A 23003-nucleotide genomic window follows, 5' to 3' on the forward strand; every position below is an offset into this window, starting at 1 on the left:
TGAGCTGGGGACCGAACCCAGGGCCTTGTGCTTCCTAGGCAAGCGCTCTACCACTGAGCTAAATCCCAACCCCGGTATAACTGATTCTTATGTGAGTACTGATATCCACCTGAATTGTAGAAGCATAGGTGTGGGAGGAATCCGAGAAGCATGGGCCGTTGTTTTGTGGGCCTGTTTTGTTGCTTGCCTACCGTGTTTTCTGCCCTCAGTTTAAGGGTGGTGAACAGTTGGTTTAAGATTTACATTGGATCCCCACCTGGAAATCTGACCGTTCTTTTTTTTTTTTTTTTTTTTAAAAGAGACTCAAGCGCTAATAGTCTACCAAAGAAGCCATTTTCTTTTTCTTTTTTTATTTATTTGATTTATGAGTACACTGCAGCTGTCCTCAGACACACCAGAAGAGGGCATCAGATTTCATTACAGATGGTTGTGAGCCACCATGTGGTTGCTGGGAATTGAACTCAAGACCTCTGGAAGAGCAGTCAGTGCTCTTAACCACTGAGCCATCTCTCCAGTCCCCTGACAGTTCTTGAAAGGAAATTTGCTCACGTTAAATGTAGTTCAAGAAAAATACAGTGTGGTGATGATTGCGTCTGCTTTGACATCTTTCTCCAACCTTCAAAGTTCTAGTTACCTTATTTTCAAGCCTTTAAAACAAAACAATAGGAGTTGGGGATTTAGCTCAGTGGAAGGCCCTGGGTTCAGTCCCCAGCTCCGAAAAAAAGAAAAAAGAAGAAGAAGAAGGAGGAGGAAGAGGAGGAGGAGGAGGAAGAGGAGGAGGAGGAAGAAGAAGAAGGAAGAAGAAGAAGAAGAAGAAGAAGAAGAAGAAGAAGAAGAAGAAGAAGAAGAAGAAGAAGAAGAAGAAGAAGAAGAAGAAGAAAAAACAAAACAAAAAAACAATAAATGTTCACCTGTGTCTCTGCTTCTTAAAATGAAGAAGGAAGCTTACCTAACTTTTATTTTACCTTTTCTGTTTCTTGGCAAATTTTAATTCCATAATTAAAAGAAAAACTTGAGTTCAATTTTCTAAGGATTTATTTGGCTTTTTGTGTATGGGCATTTGCCTGCAATCATGTATGTGTGCACCATGTGCAGACCTGGTGCCATGGGTCCCCTGGAACTGGGACTACAGAGTGTCCTAGTTAGGGTTCACTGCTGTGAACAGACACCGTGCAGGTTCAGAGCTTTAGTCATTGTCATCAAGGTCGGAACATGGCAGCATCCAGGCAGGCATGGTGCTAGAGAAGAAGCGAGAAGTTCTGCATCTCATTCCAAAGGCAAAAAGAAGAGTGGCTTCCAGTCAGCGAGGAGAAAGGTCTCAAATCCTACGCCACAGTGACACATTTCCTCCAACAAGGCTGCACCTCCAAATCGTGCAATTCCTTGGGCCAACCATTCAAACCACCACACAGACAGTTGAGAGCTGCCATGTGGGCACTGGGAATTGAACCCTATCCTCTGGAGGAGCAGTTAGTGCTCTTAACCACACTGAGCCATTCTCCAGGCCGAGGTCATTTTTTTTTTCGTTTTTCTTTTTTGAGAATTTATTTCATGTGTATAGGGGTTTTGCCTACATATATGTCTGTGTACCATGTGCATGCAGTGCCCATGGAGGCCAGAAGAGGGCACTGGATCCCCTGGGACTAGAGTTACAGAAGGTTATTAGTGGCCCCTGGAAGATCTGCAGGTGCTCTCAACCACTGAGCCCCCTCCACTCATCCTGGGTCCCTCCCTGACCCCCAGCCTCCTATCCTCCCATTTTTTTTTTAAAGAGGTCTCTCTATGTAGCCTTTGATGGCCTGGAACTCACCATGTAGACCTGGATGACTTCAAATTCAGAGTCCACTGCCCGTCTCTTGGGAGTACTTTAAATCCTAGGGTAACACTTGGAAAATAACAAAAATCTGGGCATGGTGGTGTACACCTCATTCCAGCATAAGAAGCAGAGGCAAGTGGGTCACCAAGTTTGAGGCCAGCTGGTCAAAGTTTGGAGAACTGTATGGCAAAGGCTACATAGTGAGACTGTCTGGAACAAAAAAAGCAACTTTTTAATTTCATCACTTTGCCTGTAAATTTAGGGAAAAATGGAAACCCAGTTGCAGAGAATTTCAGGGTGGAAGAAGTCAGTTTACCAGATACTATCAATGAAGGACAAGTTCGAGTGAGAACTCTCTATCTCTCCGTGGATCCTTACATGGTAAGAAGCAGGGTGTTGGACTGCGTTGAAAAATAATTGATTTTATATTTTAATGTTGTTGTATCAAAATTTTATTGTGAAGGCAAAGGCAGGAGATTCTGTGTGGGTTCGAGGCCAGCCTAATCTACATAGCTGCAGGACAGCCAAGGCTATGTAGTGACCCCCTTTTTGAAAAAACAAGCAAACAAACAGCAAAGACAAAAAACAAACAAACAAATAAAAACTGCAGAAAAATGCGGTTAATGAAGTTCTTCCAAAAGCTTTAAGGTAGTAAAAATAATATGAAAAATTCTCTCATGGGACAGTGAGATAGCTCAGGGAGTAAAGGCACTTGGGGCAGTGAGATAGCTCTGTGAGTAAAGGCACTTGTGCCAGCCCCGATGCCTAGAACCCACATGTAGGAGAGACCCAGCTGCTGTGAGTTACCCTCTGACCTCCACACTCGTACTGTGACAGTGTCATATAAGCCTGGGTTAGTTCTATAATTTGGCAGTCATGCTAAGCTATGAACATTTGTGTACAAAGTTTATATGCACTGCTTTCATTTCTCTTGATACATACCTAGAGATAAAAATGTTTCTTTATATGGTAGTCTTGTGACCCCACAAGACTGCTGCACTTGTCCCTTGGAAATGCAAGTCCCAGAGACCAAAGCCCTGTAGCTCTGAGATCTAAGGACAGAAGAAAGGTGTCCACTCGAGAGGAGGACAGAGTCATCTGTGTCCCAGGTGTTTTTTTCATCCAGCCCCTGACCACTTGACTAGACAGTGCCTTATGGGCAGATCTTACCCACTGAGCCTACCACTTTATATGCAGATTCCTCAGGAAACACCCTCTTCACAGACAGAAACAACACTTATGCATCAAGTAAACACCTCTCTAATCTTGTCAGATAAACATATAAAATTAAGTATTTTTCTCTCCACCCATGTCCCCCATCATCCTGGGGAGTTTGATATTAGGCAAGTGCTCTACCATTGAACTACAACCCCACTAACCCCACCAGGGGAATCAGCACAGGTTCAACTCGAGTCTTTAGCAGGTGGGTATACAATGGTGTCAGTACCACTTGCTGAAAGGACTGTACTTTACTCATAGTACCTTTGTTGGAAATCCGCTGCCCATGAGTGGGCATGGAGGCTCAGCTGCTTCCCAGCCATCCCAGCACTGGGAAAGCTGAGACAGGAGGGTCACTGCAAGTTTGAGGCTAGCCTGAGTTACAGTGAGAGCTTATGTCAGTAATAAAAATGTTTTATTTTATTTTAGTGTGTGTGTGTGTGTGTGTGTGTGTGTGTGTGTGTGTGTGTGTACATTACCACAGCACATGTGTGGAAGCCAGAGGAAAACCTACAGTAAGGGGTCTATTTGCCCTTCTACCATTTGCGTCCTGGTTTCCACCTTGGACTGTCAGGGTTGGCAGCAAGCACCTTATCTGCCCAGCCATCTCACTGGACTTATAAATTGGAGGGTTTTTCCTTCTGTCTTTGAATTTGTAAACAATTTGTATCAATTATAACCACTGAGCCATCTCTCCAGCCCCACTTCATTTTTTAAATCAGTGTGTGTGTGTGTGTGTGTGTGTGTGTGCATGTGTGTGATCTGTGTGAAAGCATGCATGTGCTGTGACATACATGTGGAGGTCAAAGGATAGTGTTATGGAATCAGTTCTCTCCTTCCACCTTTAGGTGGGCTCATGGGTCACACTCAGGTTGTCTGAGTCACCTCTGGCCCATTCCACTTTATTTTTTGAGACAGGGTCCCTCCCTGAACCTAGAGATTCTGACCCAGCCGAACTGGCTGGTGATCTGCTTGGCTTCAGCCCCCAGCCGCACCAGTGTTGATGGTACACACACACATTTTAAAACTCCCAAAAGGAAAAGCTGGCATTTAGATGGTTTCCTTAATGAACTCCACTCATTTTTCAATTTTTAAAAATATCTCTGTGTATGTGTTTGTGTGGGTACTTGCATGTGCTCACGTGTGGAGGCCAGAGGACAACTTTTGAGAGTGGGTTCTTTTCTCCTTCTATTGTGTGAGTTCCGGAGATTGAATTCAGGCTTGGTGACAAGTGCTTTACCTGCTGAACCATCTCAATGACCTTATTGCGTGTCTTTTTTATATCAGAACCATACTGTTTTGATTACTACAATCTGATCTGGAATAGATCTAAATTTCTCTTCAGTTGCATTTCTTTACTGAGAAAAGCCAGGTCCATGGTTTCCCCAATTGTTGCAGATTGGAGAGATGGCTCAGTTAAGAGCCCTTGCCGCTCTTCCAGAAGACCAGGGTTCAGTTCCAGCACCCACATGACAGTTTACAGCTGACCTGACACAGTCACACAGGGGCAAGCAAGGCAGCAACACACGTGAGATACAGACAGCCAACGGAACGACAGGTAGAGCAGAGACCCGCATGGTCTTAGCTGGTAAATTGACCCTGCCTCAGTGAGAGCTGTCTTCCTTCCAGCGCTGTAAGATGAACGAAGAGACTGGCGCTGACTATTTGGCCCCGTGGCAGCTGGCACAGGTAGCTGACGGTGGAGGACTTGGAGTTATAGAAGAGAGCAAGCACCAGAAGTTGGCCAAAGGCGATTTTGTGACTTCTTTTTACTGGCCCTGGCAAACTAAGGCAATTCTAGATGGGAATGGCCTTGAGAAGGTAATGTATAATAAAACTTTATGATGTTTTGCCTTATTATTTATTTCTGCATTCATATTATTCTGTTAGAAAGGGAGTGACATTTTCTTTTAGATAATTTGGAATAATAATGCCAAGTATAAAAATGTAATGTGAACAATTAATATAATAATTCCCAAGTGTGGAAAGATTCTGTCTTTTTTTCACTGTTGGCTGCCAGACAGCATCAAAGAACATTATTATCATCTCAGATTGAATGTATAATACAAAACTGAGCTATAAGCAGAAAAATATTTAATACTGGGGGCTGGAGAGATGGCTCAGTGGTTAAGAACATTGACTGCTTTTCCAGAGGTCGTGAGTTCAATTCCCAGACACCACATGGTGGCTCACAACCATCTGTCATAGGATCCGATGCCCTCTTCTGGTTTGTCTGAAGAGAGCTACAGTGTACTCACATACATAAAATGAATAATTAAAAAGTATTTAATACTAGGAACTAGAAATCCCCATATAATTGTAAATGCTAAAGCTGCCTGAGGAATAGCTACATATATGAGGAATGAGTTTATTTGATGTCAGAAATGAAGATGTCAGGCATTGAGCCACGTAAAAGGACCAGTTCTTGTTTGTCCTATAAGACCTGGCGACTTTATTTAGTTTAGGTGACTTAATTTGACCTAAATGATCTATCAGTGGAGATGGTGCTTTATCTCTTTATACTTAAGGTGTTTTTCTAGTTTTGTTTTGCTTTGTTTTTTGAAACAGGATCTTTCTACATCGCCCTGGCTCTCCTGGAACTCACTAGATAGACCAGGTTGCCCTTGAACTCACAGATCTGCCTGCCTCTGTCCCTCCAGTGCTAGGATTAAAGGCGCAGGCTGCCACCACTTGCACCTTTGAAATATATTGTGTTTTTTATAATTACAAATTCTTAACTAGTTTGTGAGAGCTGCTAATGCATAAATGTTATCAGTTTGTTTTTCCACCCTAACAAAATAGATGGGGCAGCCACGATGGAAGCGCTCCTGGGAAGTTCTAACGTGATGAGTACTGCAGAGCTGTGTGTGGTGGTCCACACCTGTAAATCCAGGCCAGGCCAGTCTGCACTAGTGAGTTCTAGGCTGGTCTTAAAAACAAACAGGAACTATTGTAAGGTTCCTAACAACCGAAACCTTACAGGAAGGACACCTGTAGGGAGCCTTCTGTGGGCCTGTGGAGCTCCCTTGTTCTGGGTATCCGTTCTGGGTGGGGTTTCCTAGTTCTGGGTGAGAGCCTGTGTTTAGTCGCCAGTGCTGTAAAAAGCAAGTGAAGTGGTAAAGTCCTTTTGCTAACCCTTTGAATGTCATCTTGGTCCTCATCTTTTTTTTTTTTTTTTTTTTTTTTTTTTTTTCCGGAGCTGGGGACCAAACCCAGGGCCTTGCCCTCGCTAGGCAAGCGCTCTACCGCTGAGCTAAATCCCCAACCCCTTCATCTTTATTATATTTGTTTGGTTTTGGTTATTTGAAACAGTTTCTCTGTGTAACCAGGCTATCCTAGAACCCATTCTGCAGACCAGGCTGACCTTGGTCCACTTGCCTCTGCCTCCTTAGTGCTGAGATTGAAGGCGTGTGCCACCATGCCCAGCCTAAAATATTTATTTTTAAAAGCTTTTTGTATATAATGTTTGGTTGCATGTATGTCTGCACCACTTGCATGCTTAATAATGGGGCAGGTCAGAAGAGGATGTCAGATGCCCTGAAACCAGAGTTACAGATGGTTATGAGCCACCATGTGGGTACTAAGAATCAAATCTTGGTCCTCTAGAAAAGCAGACAGCACTTTTAATTGTTGAACCGTCTCTCCAGTTCCCCATCTACTTGAGACGAGGTTTCATGTAGTCTAGGCTGGCCTTGAACTCACTGTGTAGCTGAGGATGGCCTTGAACTCGGATCTTCCTGCCTTGGCCTCCTGTGTGGTATTTCATGTGTGCATAGCCATTTCTTTTTTATGTGGTATTAGGGATTTATATATGCATGCTAGGCAAGCGCTCTACCAGCTGAGCCTCATCACCAGCCCTCAGTATCATATTTTAAATTACAAACGTATCTGAAAATACATGTGGCTGACTAAATTCCCATGGAGTGGTTCTTGTGAGCCCCTACCTCCCAGGAGATTGTGTTGATGAGCTCAGTCTTGTGTAGGTTTTAGGTAGATAACCATAGCTGCTCTGCCATCCACCCGTGCCCTGAAGACAGGCTGTCCTTTTGTATGGCTCTTACTTGCTTCTGCTCCTTCTTTGCTGTTCTCACCTTTAGAGTGGGCGATGCTGACGGCTCAGTTGTACTGTTGGCTCAGCTTTCACCAGTCACTTATTAATCACTTATTCTCAGTGCTCTGACCAGCTGTGAGGCTGCCTACTGCAGAGAGACCGACCACAACTGACGGCAACATTAGTTATGGACAGAAACATTACTTAGAAGGCAGTCTGACAGGACATCTTGTTCACTTAGCAAAGCAAATCTGGTGGCCTCCTCATTAAGGCTGCAACCTCTCTGGTCACAGGCTTCTGACCAAGTTTATAGTTCCAGATGTAAATTCCTTCTTTCAGAACCGGACCTCACATCTACTCGGAAAGTGGTTGGTTACTGTGACATACTTGCTGCCGTTGCACCACCACGCATGTTTTGCCTAAAAGATTGGTATTGCTGCAGACAAGGACAACCGCTAAGGAAAGTACTGATGACTTTTCGTCCCCCAGCAGTCTGCATGGCGCCTCCCAGCACTTAAGTCCTCACAGGGAGAGGGAGCTTCTAGCTCAGTTACAGCTCGACTTCTCTGTGGCTTGCCACTCAAGCAGGGCTTAGGATCTAGTTCTGAGCAGCCAACATCCCTGGCGGTCGCCTTTATTGTTTTGGGGTCTCTGCTTCCGACAACCTGAAGGGACGTAGCCCACCCCGGGCTGGGATTTTAGTTTCCTGATCTGTGGGTTCTGGGAGCAGCTTGGCTACCTACATAGTACCTCTGTTCAACTGAGGTGTGAGTTCAGATAGATGTTTATTTTGGAACTGCAGGGATTTAAAATCCTTACGACTTTGCCTTGTATTTTCCTAGTATGAATTTTTTCTCTGCTGGTATATACATGGGAATTCACAAAAAATAGTTTATGTAAGAACTGTTAAAGTTGGTTTTGTTAATGTGAAGAAAATATTCCTTTTTCTTTTTATGTGTATGTGTATACATGTATGTATATATATTGTGTGTGTGATGTGTTTGGGAGCACATGGGTATGCATGTGCATGTGGAGGCTGAAGGACCAGTTTAAATGTTCTGCCCCCTTCTCCTATCTTCAGGGGTGCTGTCTACTTCCTCCGACACTGACAGAGACTGAACCAGGTTAGGTGACCAGGGAGCACTGGGACTCATTCTTTTCTCCCCAGACTGGGAGGGCAGTAGTGTGCTTGGCATTTTTATAAGGGTTGTAAGGTCAAACTCTGATCCCCATGACGGTAAGGCCATCCCTTAGCACCCAGTGTAGCTATTGTTTACAGTTATGGTAGAATTTCAACAGGACCGAAGAGTGTCTACTGTAGACTAAAAACACCACACAGACTGGGTGGCCTCAGGAACTCACTTCCCGTTCTAAAGGTTAAAAACCCAAGATTGAGGTTCTGGAACATTCCGTTTCTGGCAAAGTCTCTTTGCGCTTACAGGAGCACCTTCCTGTGTTATCAAGTATCCTTTCCAGGCAGCGAGGGATGTGGCATCCGTTCCTTCTCCTAGTGGCGCGCATGTATTAGGTTCCCACTTTATGACCTTATTTTACCTCAAATACCACCTACAGGTATTGATCCCGTATACTTAGAGGATATGGACATTTAACACTACTCAGCCCATAACTCTCTGACTTGGTGGCATAAACTGTAATTTCAGCATTGTTTAAAATCCATGTGTTTTATTTTAGGTAGACCCACAACTTGTGGATGGACACCTTTCGTATTTCCTTGGAGCTATAGGTATGCCCGGCTTGACTTCCTTGATTGGGGTACAGGAAAAAGGTCATGTATCTGCTGGATCTAATCAGACCATGGTTGTCAGCGGGGCAGCAGGCGCCTGTGGATCTTTGGCTGGGCAGGTAAAGTTTGCAAAAATTACTTGACTTTCCTAAAACAGAAGGCATAATACATGTATATAATTTAAAATATGAAAGTAAGGGCAGGTGACATAGCACCGTTGGTAGAGTGCTTGCCTAGCATGAAGCTCTGAGTTTGATCCTTAGCACCACACAAAGTGGTGTGGTGATGCACACCTGTAATCTCAGCACGTAGGGGTGGACGAAGGAAGGTCAGAAGTTCAGGGTTAGCCTCTGCTCCTTACTGAGTTCAAGCCCAGCCTGGAGAACATAAAACCTTTTCATAAAAAGTAATTAATTGATTCTAGGGATTAGCCATTTGTAAGTTGCTCATGATCCACAAATAACCTCACACCCATGCACAAGCAAGCAACACTAATTCAACTTAATGGGTTATTTAAAACAAACACAGGAGCGGTGTGGGTGAGGATGGAGAAGGAATTCCAGAGGGGATGGGAGGGGGATAAGAAATGGGAATGTGGCTGACTGTAATGTGTATAGGATACACAGATATAAGATAAAAATTATTTCAATTAAAAGGATTTGTTATTTTTGTGACGTGCTACAAGCGGTTGTGAGCCTCCTGATATTGGTCTTTGGAACAGAATCCAGTAAGAGCAGTAAGTGCTCTCTTAACCACTGAGCCATCCCTCCAGCCCTCTTATTTTAAATTTGTAAGACCGTATGTCATTACTTTATACACTGTTGGCAGAAATGGTGTTATTACCTAGATTCTGTTGATAACAATATGAAAAACACAGGTTTTTGTGTCTCTTTCTGCTAAATAAACAGATGTGGCAGATGTTAGAGTAGCTCTGTCACCCATATAGGGATGACAATCACAGCGGTCTGTGTAACTCCTGGAATTAAAAGACAAGCAAGCAGGGTTGGAGAGCTGGCTCAGTGGTTAAGAGTATTTGCTGTTCTTGCACAGAACCTAGGTTTAGTTTTCAGCACCACAGAGTGGCTTAGAACTCTCTGTAACTCCAGGTCAGGGGACCCAGTGTTGCCTTCTGGCTTCTCATGCCCCAGACATGTACATAACACACACACATACATGCAGCAAAACACATCTTTCAAAAACGACAAAGGGGCCATCTTAGTTGGGCTGTGTACAGACACCATGACCACGGCAATGCTTCTAAAGGACAACATTTAATTGGGACTGCCTTACAGTTTCAGAGGTTCAGTCCCTAACTGTCATGGCAGGAAACATGGCGGCTGCAGGCAGACATGGTGCAGGGGAAGGAGCTCAGAGTTCTACATCTTGATGGACAGGCAGTAGAGGGAGACGACTGAGCCAGGATAGGTGTAGCTTACGCATATAAAACCTCAAGGTCACTCCCATGCTGACATACTTCCTCCAGCATCTAATAGTGCCGCTGCCAAGAGGCCACGGGGGCCAATTACAATCTTAACTACCACAGGGGTCTTGGGTCGTAGTGCAGTGGTTAGAGCCCTTGCTAAGCATGTATGAGGCTTCATGTTACCAGCACCAAACATCAACATAAAATCAAACTTACATTTAAAAAAAATTCTTAATTCTTCCACAAGAAGGTCGTTTGTTTATATTTGGAAGCATAGTCACTTGTCTCCCTGGCTGCCCCTGAATGCCTGTTCCTCCTCCCTCACCCTTTCATCACGGGCTGAGATTACAGCAGTGGCAAAAACATGTGTTGGATTGTATGTCTGCAGTAAATGTTTAGAAAGAACAGTACAAAGTGCAGTGTTTTATAAATAGTAGGTATCGTAGCTGTCTTTGCTGTGATGAAGTGCATGAGAGAAGCAACCCAAGTAAGAAGGGTTGTACTTGGCACACAGGCCCAGGGTACGGTTTCTTTTGGCAGGAAGCCATGATCAGAGGCGCTCAGGGCAGATTGTCAAACTGCATCAGCACCAAAGAAACAAAGCAGGGGTGCATGTGCTCAGCCTGTCTTCTCCAGTGCGTGCAGTGTGGGCCCAGCCGTGGATTTGCCATGGGTCTCCCTTTCAGTTAACCTCATGTAGATAAGTCATCACAGAGGTGCCCAGAGGTTTGCGTCCATGGCGATGCTAGGTCTCATCAAGCGGACCGTCAGGATGAGCCACCATAGCAGCTGTAGAGGTTTGAATGAGAATAACCTCCGTTATTGAACACTTGGCGGTGCTGTATGGGGAGATGGCGCAGCCTTGCTGGGGGAAGCCTGCCACTGGGACAGGCTTTGAGAGTTCATAGCCTCATCCTACAGTTTCCTTTCCTCTTCCTGCTTGGGGCTGAAGGTGTGATTTCTATTTCCTGCTCCTGCCACCAGCCTCCCCCCCCCCCCCAACACCCTACCCCTCCATGATGGGCTCTTGTAATCTCTCTTCCTTAGGCTGTTTTTGGTTCTGGTGTTTTATCATAGCAATAGAAAGTAACAGGCACAGTAGTTTACTTAGTGTGGGAAATAGCATACTATAACTATATTTTAGCTGTCATTTGTGTTCCTCACAGCCCTGAAAATTACTGAATTTTAAGTGTGATTCTTGGGGTCTCATGACTTATATTAAGTTGTGAATTTTAACTACTTTATTGTTTGTTTGCTTGGTTTTTTTTTTTTTTTTTTTTTTGTTTTTTTTTTCGGAGCTGGGGACCGAACCCAGGGCCTTGCGCTTCCTAGGTAAGCGCTCTACCACTGAGCTAAATCCCCAGCCCCAGTTTGCTTGTTTTTAAGGATCACATTATCTGTCCTCAGTCTTTGTTTTGTTTATTTTTTTGAGACAGGTTCTCTTGGCTATAGAGATAACTCTTGCCTTTGCCTTTTGAGTACTAGGATCAAAAGTGAGCATAGTAATTCTTTAAATTTTTTGTTAAACCAGGCAGTGGTAGTGCACACCTTTAATCTCAGCACTTGGGAGGCAAAGGCAGGCAGGCAGAGGTTGTAGATCTCTGTGTTCGAGGCTAGCCTGGGCTCTACAGAAAAATCCCATCTCAAAAAAACATTTTTTTTTTTTAAAGTTAAAAGCACTGTCATCAAATCTAAATTGTGATAAGTCCTGTCTAAGGGTTACTGTTGCTGTAATGAAACATTGTGACCAAAGTAAAGCTAAGAGTATTCTGCTTACACTTCCAGGTCCGTCACGGAGGGAAGTCAGGGCAGGATCTTAAACGGTACAAACCAGGAGACAGGATCTGATGCAGAGACCATGGAGGAGTACTAATGTCCCGACTTTTTCTTAGAAATCAGGACCATCAGCCCAGGGGTGGTACCACCCACAATGGGCTGGGCCCTCCCACACCTACAGGCCTGCCTACACTTAAATCTTATGAGGCATTTTCTCAATTGGAGTTCCCTCCTCTCAGACGATGCTAGCTTGTGTCAAGCTGACATAAATATTAGGACAAATACTCTCTTCTACTTGCAGTATCTTATATACTTTGACATTTTTATGTCTGTGTGAATATAAAGTCATTTAATTTTCCAAAAATTCTTCCCTAGATTGGCCACCTGCTTGGTTGTTCCAGAGTGGTGGGAATTTGTGGAACGCATGAGAAATGTCTCTTTTTGACCTCAGAGCTGGGGTTTGATGCTGCAGTCAATTACAAAACAGGGAATGTTGCAGAACAGCTTCGAGAAGCGTGCCCGGACGGAGTGGATGTTTACTTTGACAATGTTGGAGGTGACATCAGCAATGCGGTGATAAGTCAGGTTGTCTGCTGATCTGTCTCTGTTACAGATCTCCATGATGTTACATATTCTATAATATAAGAATATTTATTGTGATCTACTTTTGCTTGGTATTGATAAGGAACTATAAAATTACAAGGCTCATTTTGAAAGATCGTATTATTATTATTGTATTTAAGTTATACAAGAGATCTTATTGATACTTTCATTTGATTGCACATTTGTATTCTGAATTTCAGTTCCTGCCTAGCAATATAATATTTTTATCTTCAATTTACTTCTGTGAAAAATTAAGAGCTGCATTTTTGAAATGGAGACCCCGACGCTGTCCATCACCCTGAGTTGGGTAGGGAGATGGTTTTCATAGATTATAGGTGTTATGCATTTTTTATTGACAATGTAGTAAAATATCAATAGTTGACAATAGGAATTTACTATATGTAAAATTACTTGCAGTTGAGATTAAATCATTTAAATCTAGAGAAGTATATTATTGGGCCAGAGAAGCGGTTCAGTGGTTCAGAGTGTGCACTGCTTTTGCAGAGGGCCTAAGTTCTGTAACTCAAGCTCATGGGAGAGCTGACACTTCTGGCCACCTCAAGCTCTTGCCCTTACAGGCATGTACGTGTTGTGGTGTAGCCACAGAGAAGACATGGGTTTAAGCCAATAGAAATCTTTATTAGCTGGCTACCAACTTCATTACATGCTCAGGATCCCAGTGCAGCCCTGAGCCTTTCTCAGGGTGAGCTTTTAAGCACAAAACCCATATCCTAAATTGATATAATTCCGTTAACAAGACCAGTTAGTCAGAAGTGGACCTACAGAAGCAAAGTGGCAAGGTTCGTACATTGAGAGACTTTCTCCGGACTGTGGACTTGAGCATTTTCATTTCGGCAGGTGGTGCTGTCTCTGTGCTGACTTTTGCAGCTGAAGGGCTCTTCCATCATGGAGTCAGTTGTGCTGAGGTCTGGAGCCCTGTTACAGTTCTTACACAGACCCACACATATATACATAATTAAAAATAATAAAGCTTTTTAAAAAATATATTTATTTATTATATAGACACACCAGAAGAGGGCATCAGATCTCATTACAGATGGTTGTGAGCCACCATGTGGTTGCTGGGATTTGAATTCAGGACCTCAGGAAGAGCAGTCAGTGCTCTTAACCTCTAAGCCATCTTTCCAGCTCAATAAAGCCTTTAAAAAAGAAATACAGTACTACTACTACTACTACTACTACTACTACTACTACTACTACTACTACTACTACTACTACTACTAAAAGCAGCAAGGCCAGTGATAACTAATATAATCCTTTTGGTGATTACCAAACTTTGATTAGTTCTACATTCCTTCAGAGGATTTATTAAAACTTGTAGGGCTACCGAGATGGCTCAGCAGTAAAGAGTACTTACTGCTCTTGTAGAGGACCTGGTTTGGTTCCTGACATGCACATCAAGCAGCTCAAAACCACATATAACTCCAGTTCTAGGGGGATCTGAGGCTCCCGTCTGACCTCGACAGGCACCTGCGTGTATGTGGTGAACATAAAATTCATGCAGGTGTGTGTGTGCGTGTGTGTGTGCACGTGTATACACACCACACACACACACACACACACACAACCAAATAGATAAAATATTTAAAATACTTTTAAGTATATGTCTTCCAAATAAATGCAATTATTGGCAATAAAGGTGTATGTGTGGTGGTTACGCCTTTCACTGATTAGCCGTAAGCCCACCAACTGGAAAGGTGTCCAAGGGTGTAATCATCAGTGTTTCTCTACACAGATGAATCAGAACAGCCACATCATTCTGTGTGGTCAGATTTCTCAGTACAATAAAGATGTGCCCTATCCTCCTCCGCTGCCCCCTGCTGTAGAAGCAATCCAGAAGGAAAGAAACATCACAAGGTGTGTCCTACCTTTGCCCTTCCCACCACGTTCACAGGGGCTGGGCTGGAGAGTTTCCTTACATAGATGGGAAATGTATTCAGTTATAGCTTTTTTCTTATTAGGTAAAACTGAAAAGTCTGTACTTAAGGCGGCTCAATATTTAAATTTTGGTTCCCTCATTCTCAGACGACTAATAGTTCAAGTTTTTGACTGGATGAAATCATGTGAGCGCGGGGAAAAAATGTTATCCACAAAGGAGAAATCACAATGCTGTTGCCAAATAGGTTAGAGAGATAAGCAGACAGAAGCAGTCAAAGTTTAGTGCACTTACCCGCCTATGCCTACAACTCAGGCAGAGTCTAATGTACCTTAACTACACCTACAACTGTACTTGACCAGACTCTGCATGAGTATATGCTAACTTAAAGACTAACAAAGGGGGGGTTGGGGATTTAGCTCAGTGGTAGAGCGCTTGCCTAGCAAGGGCAAGGCCCTGGGTTCGGTCCCCAGCTCCGAAAAAAAAGAAAAGAAGAAAAAAAAAAAAAAAAAGACTAACAAAGGTACTGCCGTTTAAATATTTGACTTCAGGTTCTCACTCTTGAAATGTTCTCTAATCATTATTTTTTTATTGTCTATTTACAGAGAGAGATTTATGGTATTAAATTATAAGGATAGATTTGAGCCTGGAATTCTACAGCTGAGTCAGTGGTTTAAAGAAGGAAAGCTAAAGGTAAAACGTGTGTTTTGAACCACATTTCATGTAGGCCAGGCTGGCCTTGAACTTGACACTAGCTGAAATGACCTTCAGCCCTTAGCCTCCTACCTCTCCCTCACCAGTGTGAGGGTTGTAAGCGGGCTCCACCCTGGACTAAGCAAGTACTCTACCAGCTGACCCACACCCCCAGCCTAAACTTCTATTAACTACAAAAGTATCCATTTTTCTGCCATTTGGCATGCTTTTGTTTTATTATGAAAAATTGCTACAAAAGATGGGCTAGAGAAATGGTTCAGTGGTTAGGGCACTCGGTGCTCTTACAGAGGACCCAAGGACCCAACTGTGTTTTCAGCAAGTATGTCAGGCTGCTCACAATGACTGTGACTGCAGCCCCAGGGGCTCTGGGACCCTCTCTGCAGCCCCTAAGCAGCTGTGCTCACGTGCACATACTCACAGACACACACAGACACATAGTTCAAAAAGTTAATCTCTGAGCAAAATTTCCTCCCAGGTGACTATAATCTCCTAACTGTGAAACCCTTTTATTACCTTTATGTAATTTTTATTAAACTCAGAACTGCAGAAGCTGCTCTGTGGTTAAGAGCATTTGCTGGGGTTGGGGATTTAGCTCAGTGGTAGAGCGCTTGCCTAGCAAGCACAAGGCCCCTGGGTTCGGGTCCTCAGCTCCAAAAAAAAAAAAAAAAAAAAAAAAAGAGCATTTGCTGGGCCTGGATTTGGTTCCCAACACCCACAGGCTACCAACTATCTCTAACTCCAGTTCCAGGGAATCCATAACCTCTCCCGGCCTTGCAGGGACAGAGCAGTTCACAGGTGTACATACATAAGTCTGTTTAGGCAAAACACTCAGACACATAAAATAAAATAAGATCTTTTAAATAATTTTGTTTTGTTTTGAGACAGGGTTTCTCAGTGTAACCAGCCCTAGCTGTCCTGGACCCACTTTGTAGACCAGGTTGGCCTCAAATTCATCCTGCCTCTGCCTCTCTGCCTCTCTGCCTCTCTGCCTCTCTGCCTCTCTGCCTCTGCCTCTGCCTCTGCCTCTGCCTCTGCCTCTGCCTCTGCCTCTGCTAGGGTTAAAGGCTCACACACCATACCTGGATCTTTTAAACAGTTAAGCTTTACTTTACAAAGTCAATAGGAATTTTTCCTGAAATCTAAATTTGTAGTGTTCATTAATTTAACAGATATTTATGAATTGTACTTAGAAATTATGATTTTAAATTTAATTTGCTGTGTATAGATGTTTTGTCTCCAGGACTGTTTGAATGCCACTTGCTTGCCCTGGTTCTCACAGGCTAGAAGTAGGTGTCAGATCCCCAGAACTGGAGTTACAGACAGCTGTAAGATGTCATCTGGGTAGTGGGTTAAACCTGGGTCCTCTGGGAGAGCAGCCATTTTTCTTAAACACTGAGTCATCTCTGCAGCCCCAGAAATTGTGCCTTCTTAAACATCATATAAGCACATATCAGACCCTCTTTGGATATTTTTTTAATGGAAATGTGTTAAATTGTATATTGTTGGGCGAGTCATTCATTTTAGAAAATCTAGAATAGCTGTAAACTCACTAATGCGTTATGTTACTTTGGTTTATATAGCCTATTTCCTTATGATTTCTATGGAGTTCAGTAAATATCCTTTTAATATTTTTTCTTTGTGGTTATTCTGATACCTCTTTTGGTTGTTGGGCAAAATTAGAAATTATTAATCTGGGATCCAGATAAGATGTTCTTCTTAAACCCTGAAATGATTGTATATGTGTCTATTTAGATAATTTTTTCCAAGCGGGTCTGTATGGACTGGGGGTGTAACTTGGTAGGGTGCACGCTTAGCACACGTGAAGCAGAAAGTAAACTGGTACAGTGACACGGGCCTGTCACGCCAGCACAGGGAGGTGAGGGCAGCAGAGGAGCATGAATTCAGTGTCATTCTCTGCCACATAAGCAGGGTGTACAGTTTGTTTAAATGTGGGCTGGGGTGGGGTGGCCTGGGGGTCTAGAGCTGTAAGATGTTCAGTGACTATGGACACCCACTGCCAAGTGGAAGAACTGAGTTTGATCCCCAGAACCCATGTGGTAGAAAGAGCTAAGCTGGGCATATAGGTCATGCCTTTAAACCCAGCACTTGGGAGGCAGACTCAGTCTGACCTCTTTACATTTGGGGCAAGCCTGCTCTACGGAGAGAAAGAATCTGCAAGGTGCTCTCTGACCTCCACATGCATGCTATGAATGACAAGTGTGAACTCACCCACAAAACAAATATGAAAAAACAAAAGTAAAGTTTTTTTGTTTTTTAAGGAAGATTAGACAATGGGAATATAGGATTTTACTGTTCTAAATTTCCTTTTATGGAAACCATTAACCCTAAATCTAGCTATTGTGATTCACAGATCAAGGAGACTGTGGCAAACGGCTTGGAAAACATGGGAGGTGAGATGAATACAGATTTACTTAATACATGTGCTCAACACATGGAGTGGTTTTTCTTTTAACACTGCCTTTCAGGTGTTCTTTTGTTCTAGAGAATGAGCCTATGGCCCCTTCACATTAAGCACACACTAACCATTGTGCTAACCCAAGTCACTATTCTCCCTTTTTAGAAGCATGGAGGGCCAGTGTTAACTGAGACTATGCTTTTGTACTGTGCCATGAGGGAGAATTGAACCTGGGGCCTTGTGGATACCAGGCAAAGCCTCTAAGAGCAAGTGCCCTCTCACACACGCGCACTCTGTCTCTGTCTCTGTCTCTGTCTGTCTCTCGGTGGCAGCTGAGGCTGGCTGACCTAAATTCCTGATCCTTCTGCTTTCGCCTCCCAAGTGCTGGGATTACAGCATTTGCTACCACACCCATCTTATTTTCTTGTTCATAACTTATCGATGGGGCTGAGGATGTAGGCTAGTTGGTAAAGTGCTTGTCTCCCACAAATGAAGCACAAACAGATCACCTATAGTAGCAGCCACTGTAATCCAGAACTCAGGTGATCATTCTCAAGTAGGTGAGAATGTCTCAAAAGTAAAACAGAGTTCTCTCTTCCCTGTGAAACAGCCCTGTTTATGTAGGTCTCCTAACCGATTGCAGTCCAACACAATTGGAATTGTCTTTAGTGATATCTCACATGTGTATGAGTCACTTTTTCATCACTGTGACAAATACCTGAAATAAAATTTTAGGGAATTATTTTGCTCATGATTTTAGAGGGGTCAGTTCATGGTCACATGGCACCATGCACTTGGTAGGGCAGATCATCATGGGAGTACTTGAGAGCACTTTCTACATCATGGTGGACAGGAAATTGAGACGACAGACAGGAAGGGCCCAACTCTTGTGACCTACTTTCTCTAGCTAAGCCTACTTCCTAAAGTTCAGAGCCTCCTACAAGAGTATCACTGAGGATCAAGCACTTAAAACAAAGCAAGCTTGACATTCTATATTCATCCCATATCAAGAGGCAGTTTTCTTTTCTTTTTTTAAAGGGAAACCTCCAAATTAATTTTTTTTATGATTTATTTATTTACTTCATGTATGTGAGTGCACTGTAGCTGTCTTCAGACACACCAGAAGAGGGCATCAGATCTCATTACTGATGGTTGTGAGCCACCATGTGGTTGCTGGGATTTGAACTGTGGAAGAGCAGTCAGTGCTCTTAACCGCTGAGCCATCTCTCCAGCCCAAGAGGCAGTTTTCATATGTCAAATACACGTCATATATACATATTTTTTGGCTTCTCAGACTATGAAAGCTTTATAGGCTTTTGTTAACTTTTCAGATTAAATTACTCAGACATAAGATTAGTACATTTCTAAGTTCTTTTTTGTTTTGTTTTGTTTTGTTTTTTGCCTAACATAGACTTAGACACTTTCTTGTTCATTTCAAATGAAAAGGCTTAAATCAAGCTGATATTTTTTTTTTTACTTTTTCAAAAAAAAATATTTCCAAACTGGTATTTAGTATTTCAACATATATTTTACTCAGCTGACTTAACAAGTATATACTGTATTTACTCAATAAAATTTAAGTTTCTAAAATTCTGAATTATTTAAAATTGTCTTTGCTGGCATTTTGGCCCCATTTTGCCTTTACTCCTCAGATTCTGTGCTTTATGTGGGTACCAGCTAGGTATTTCCATTTTAATTAGCAGTAGGGTTTGTTATTTTTCAGTCTTTTTGAGGCCAGATTACTTGCAGTCAAAGCTTGGGCCATCCTGAACTCTGGTCTTCCTGCCCCAGGAATTACAGGTGAAGGTCACAATCTGTTTATGCAGTGCTGGGTTTAACTCAGAGTGGCTTGTATGCCAGGCCAACAGCACTTGTCCCCAGCCCAACAACAGCCCAAGGATCAGGACGTTGATTGCATTCCCTTGTATCTTACTTGTACCTTTGTCTGTCCTTGTTTGAAGCAAGATCTCCTTTCTCTCTCCTCTTCCTTACACTTCAAAATGCATTTACTCTTTCTTCAGGCCAGCCTGGGGCAGGTCCCCAGTGTCCAAGCTCAGTGTTCAAATGGAATTTTCCTCTAGGTTTCTAAGATACAGTATATGTGAGGGAGTCAGTGTGCTCTCTCTCCTGCCCAACTCTTTGGCTATTTTGGAGTCTTGTTCTATAGGCCAGACTGGCCTTAAACTCATGATCCTCTAGCCTTAACTCCAGAGTGCTAGGACTACATGCACAAGCCCTGAGAGTTTTCTTCTGTATACAATATTAAACAAAACAAAACAAAAACCTCACAGAAGCTGGGCGATTCTAGCACAGGAGGCAGAAGCAGGTGGATCACTATGAGTTCAAGGCCAGCCTGGTCTATACCACATGCATGCATGGTCCTCATTAAGTCCAGAAGAGAGTGTTGGATCCCCTAGAGCTGGTGCCAGGAATTGGAATGGGTGTGAGCTACCATGTGGGTGCTGAGAACTAAACCCATGTCCTCTGCAAGAGTAACAAGCACTCTCATACCCTAAGCATCTCTCCACCTCCACATAAAAATACCCCCTCCCATACACACATACCTCCAAACAGGATTTCACTGAGTAATCCGGGCTGTCCTGGAACTCACTCTGTAGACCAGGCTGGCCTCAAACTCACAGAATCCTAGGATTAAAAGGCATACACCCCTACCACCCAGCCACAAACAAAACAAAACAGACTGGTGGGTGGGTGGAGGGTGGGAGGAAAACAAAACTAAACTAAAAAACTTAAGAGAAAAATCACACTTTCAAGCAAATTTTATATGTTAGAGCTCCTAACAGACATAGTAACATTTCTCTTTTCTTTCAGTTGCGTTCCAATCCATGATGACAGGAGGCAACATAGGGAAGCAGATCGTCCGCATTTCAGAAGATTCTTCTCCGTAGTCTTGGTGTGTCTCCATCAAGGAGACCCTCCATTCTCCACTTCCCACAAAGATTGTTAAGACATGTTTAAAAATAATCTTATAGTACAGTTAGTTCTCCATTCCTGTGTGATATTTTCTTTGTTGTATAACCACTTTATCTTCAATATCACATTCATTATACATTTAATATGTGATTGTTAACCATAATCAGGGGTTCTGTGGGTCATGACCCCTCTGGAGGGGTCACATATCAGATCTCCTGCACAACAGATATTTACGTTAATATTCATAACAGCAAAATTACAGTTATAAGGAAGCAACCAAATAATTTTATGATTGTGGGTCACCACAACAGGAGAAATTGTATTAGAGGGTTGCAGTATTAGAAATATTGATGCCACAATAGATTGAAATTATCTCCGCAGGTCTCCCACTGCCGAGACTGCTAGGATGCCAGACTGGTGTCACTTGTCACTTGGATAACTTTGCTTATAAAACTAATATTACATATATTTGTATCAAGTATTTAAAAGTCCCTGGGTGGTTTTTAAACCCCAGGTTTTCTAACCCCAACTGTTAATGGAATATATATTTTTAAATTACTTTTAGAAGTGAGTAAACATTCTACTCTAATTCTAAGGTGAGAAGCGGTTAACATTTGTTGAACTGGGAACATTTTTTAACATTTTTTAACATTCTTCAGACACACCGGAAGAGGGCATCAGACCCCATTACAGATGGTTGTGAGCCACCACGTGGTTGCTGGGAATTGAACTCAGGACCTCTGGAAGAGCAGTCAGTGCTCCTAACTACTGAGCCATCTCCAGCCCCCATTTTTACCATTCTTAAACTGAGGGCATTAGAATTGAGATAGCCTTTCCCTATTTTTAATGAGAGACTTTAGAACTCTCTATTTTACACACCCAAATGTCTGTGCACCACGTGCATGCCTGGTGCCTGCATGGGGCTCTAGTGCCTGCAGTGGGGCTTTGGGTCCCCCGGAGCTGGAGAGTTGAACCACTCTGTGGGTGCTGGGCTCTAGAACGCAGGGCCTCAGGTAGAGCAGCCTGCCCAAAGAGAGGCTTCAATGGCCTAAGTGTATGGGTTTGGGGCAGCACTGGGGTATTTACAGATTGTGGGACAGTTGGTGGAGGGCAGACGTTTTGGATTAGGACTGGTATGAGAAGATAAATGAGTTGATGGGAGGCTCCAGGAGCCAGGTTTACATTGAGAAGTTGATCTATGCGTGTTCTGCCAAACAATTGACTGTAGCAAGCCTAACAGCTTACTACATCTCATAAAAGCTTGTGTGTATTTTAGGAAAAACAGTTTTTAGACAGAATCTGTTAGGTTGCTTTCTATGTGATCCACGCTGGCCTGGAACTCAGTTATCCTGCCTGCCTGCCTCCAGAGTGCCAATGTTAAAGGCCTGTATTACCATGCTGGTACCTCGGAGAGCTAATAGACATAAACTTCACTAAGGAATCACTGGTTAAAGTGAGTTGAGGAGAGGTCAGGGCACACTGACCTCTAGGAGCCTTGAGGCTAATCCCTAACTGCACCTCCCCCCAACAAGCACCAAGTAAACAAGCTTCAGAAAATGGTAGGACTAAGTAAATTAACTAATGGTCATAGACGTGACTATTCCAGATATATCGATGTATCGCATTCGTTTTATTAATTGTAACTCAACCTTTAGAAAAATAAAACTGGAGCTGTTTTCTGAGTATGACTTATGGCCACTTTTTTACAGTCAATGTATTTTAGAGGCAAAACTTGTAATAAATTTATTCAAAGTGTAATCACTCAGTCAGGTTTTGCAGCGTTCTAACCTTGTTTTACATACTCTCTCTGGGTTCCAGTTTTTCTTTCTGGTAGTTCTTCATCTCTTCAGATATCGGTAACTGCCAAATCTATTTTGTGTCTTTAATCCTTACTTCGATTTTAGGATTTTAGCTCCTAGTTAACATTTCCTTGCCACCCCTAAGGTTTTGTCCAGATACTATGTAGCCCAGTTGTCCTTGTCATGGCAATCCTCAAATGAGATTACAGTGCCCAGCACAAACCGTATGGAGGAAGTGTTTTCTCCCAGAACGTTTTGTACCAAAACTACTACTCCCTAGCTCACCCAGACTCCTGGCTTATCTCTAAACTTGAAAATAAGCACTTTCAGAGAACATTAATTCCCACAGCATTATCTTTAGACCCCTACTCTTCTGCACCACATCATGGTTTGTTTGTTTGTTTTTGTTTGGACAAGGTCTTACCATGCGCAGCCCTAGTTCACAGGAACTCCTCTAGTGCTGGGATTGCTGGAGTCACAGGCGTGTGCCACCACGCCAGATCTTAAATTTCACACAATCAAACTCGAAAGTTTCAACAAGAACTATTATCCAGCTTGGAACTCTGGTATCTGAGCCCTCAGTCAGGGCATCCAAGATCTCTGGAGAATTCT

The 23003-nt window shown here is 43.0% G+C and overlaps 1 protein-coding gene across 1 annotated transcript; it reads left to right on the plus strand.

Moving 5' to 3' along the window:
- Positions 1 to 1232: 1232 nt before the first annotated feature.
- On the plus strand, positions 1233 to 22350 carry Ptgr2 (prostaglandin reductase 2). Its single transcript, XM_032909139.1, has 9 exons — positions 1233 to 1299; positions 2022 to 2197; positions 4664 to 4855; positions 8778 to 8948; positions 12404 to 12613; positions 14388 to 14509; positions 15134 to 15221; positions 17614 to 17653; positions 20491 to 22350. Exons 1-9 carry the CDS (start codon positions 1233 to 1235, stop codon positions 20565 to 20567), a joined length of 1143 nt encoding a protein of 380 aa, XP_032765030.1. The 3' UTR covers positions 20568 to 22350.
- Positions 22351 to 23003: the final 653 nt, after the last annotated feature.

Source organism: Rattus rattus, chromosome 7 (assembly GCF_011064425.1).
Source record: "Rattus rattus isolate New Zealand chromosome 7, Rrattus_CSIRO_v1, whole genome shotgun sequence".
In the NCBI taxonomy this organism is placed as follows: Eukaryota; Metazoa; Chordata; class Mammalia; order Rodentia; family Muridae; genus Rattus; species Rattus rattus.

Bases quoted from the DNA above. Each gene is read 5' to 3' on its own strand.
- Ptgr2 (XM_032909139.1), top strand. From the start codon at position 1,233: ATGGTGCTAGAGAAGAAGCGAGAAGTTCTGCATCTCATTCCAAAGGCA. The intron at 2,198-4,663 runs GTAAGAAGCAGG...TCTTCCTTCCAG, and splicing joins TCTCCGTGGATCCTTACATG to CGCTGTAAGATGAACGAAGA. The intron at 12,614-14,387 runs GTTGTCTGCTGA...TTCTCTACACAG, and splicing joins GCAATGCGGTGATAAGTCAG to ATGAATCAGAACAGCCACAT.